General features: G+C 36.4%; 1 protein-coding gene across 1 annotated transcript in view; it reads right to left on the bottom strand.

Annotated features, from left to right (window-relative positions):
* Nucleotides 1-545: 545 nt before the first annotated feature.
* The window catches only part of LOC122799372 (polyubiquitin-like), a 7,849-nt gene continuing 7,099 nt past the window's right edge, over nt 546-1,295 (bottom strand). Inside the window, exon 2 of the mRNA XM_044068379.1 lies at nt 546-1,295. This exon is cut by the window's right edge and continues 462 nt beyond it. Coding sequence (XP_043924314.1) covers nt 1,281-1,295 — 15 coding nt within the window. The 3' untranslated portion in view covers nt 546-1,280.

The raw sequence follows: 1,295 nt of genomic DNA, 5'->3' as shown, positions 1-1,295 counted from the left end.
GTCTAGTGCAATGATCAAGAAGAAAGATATAAACCCCTTTGGCTCAAGCAAGTGGGAATATGAGTTATGGAAGGTTTATTAAACACACTACAGTTAAGAAATAGATTCATATTTAGTCACTAGGCTTGCATTCCAAGCAGCCATTAAGCAGCATTTGCTAGGAATTGTGCATTAGGGAATCAGAGCTTGAGGGAATCAAACCCTGGACGACGGGAAGCAGTTTATTAACAGATGATTAGGAAAACAAAAGTGTATTCTTTCATGGACTCTTCAGTCACAACAAAGGCCACCATAACAAGGGAAAATACACTATGTATAGTCAATCCCTAGTATAGCCAGTCAACCAGCTTGTGTTTCAGATGTGAAAGGAAAGTGGTGAATCAATATAAAACCTGCAGAGACATAGAAAAAAATGGATGAATGAATAATATCCTGACATGAGGGACACTTGCATAAGAGGCTTGCTAAAGTGCAGAAACAATGCTATATGGACTCTGCATAAATAATGAACAAGTGATGACATCACAGAAGCACACACAAAGATGCAATCTTTTTTTCTTTAATAAAAATAAGACTATGACCATGTCAAATGATCGTACAGAACAAATGAAAATTAAATAATACAAATTCTTCAAATACCTCACTGCTAGCAGAGGAATAAAAAATAAAAAATGTTGTGCTGGTCCATTAACAGCAAAAAAAAAAAAAAAAAAAAAAAAAAAGAAGCACAGACAACTGCCAGTAAATAGCAGCTTAATCATTCAGCAGGTCAGTCTGAATTGCCTAAGTAAGGCACAATCAGAGACTAGCCTGCATGGCTGAATCTGCTCTTGGCAATATGGTGTCTACTTTCAATGCACCAAAGGACAGCAAAGCATTTTGTTACAACATTCTGCTATAAATCACATTCATGTTCGATATCCTGGCATAAGAGGTGTTTTTTTTTTTTTTTTTTTTTACATTTTAGGAAATGGTGTGATTCCAGCATCTATTGAATGAATTGTGGCAGGACTCAAGACATTTACAGTTCTTCTGAAATAACACAGATATTCCATTAAGAAGGATCAGTTCCTTAGCTTCTTCCATGGCAGCTAGTCAGAACATTCACTAGAACAAGTGAGGGCTTACCTAACAGGTAATAAACAGTCACTGTTCATCTGCATAAAACTAGGCTTTAGCTATGAAACAAGGATTACAGGAAGCAAGGTAGTATTTGTTGCCAGTGATTTTCAGTCAGTGGTCAATAAATTATTTCGACAGTTTCAAGATGAAGACACTTGCTAGGAGAGCGTTCC

Source organism: Protopterus annectens, chromosome 4.part0, assembly GCF_019279795.1.
Source record: "Protopterus annectens isolate FY-2018-M chromosome 4.part0, PAN1.0, whole genome shotgun sequence".
NCBI classification, from domain to species: domain Eukaryota; kingdom Metazoa; phylum Chordata; order Ceratodontiformes; family Protopteridae; genus Protopterus; species Protopterus annectens.
This window is presented reverse-complemented; position numbering and strand designations above follow the sequence as displayed.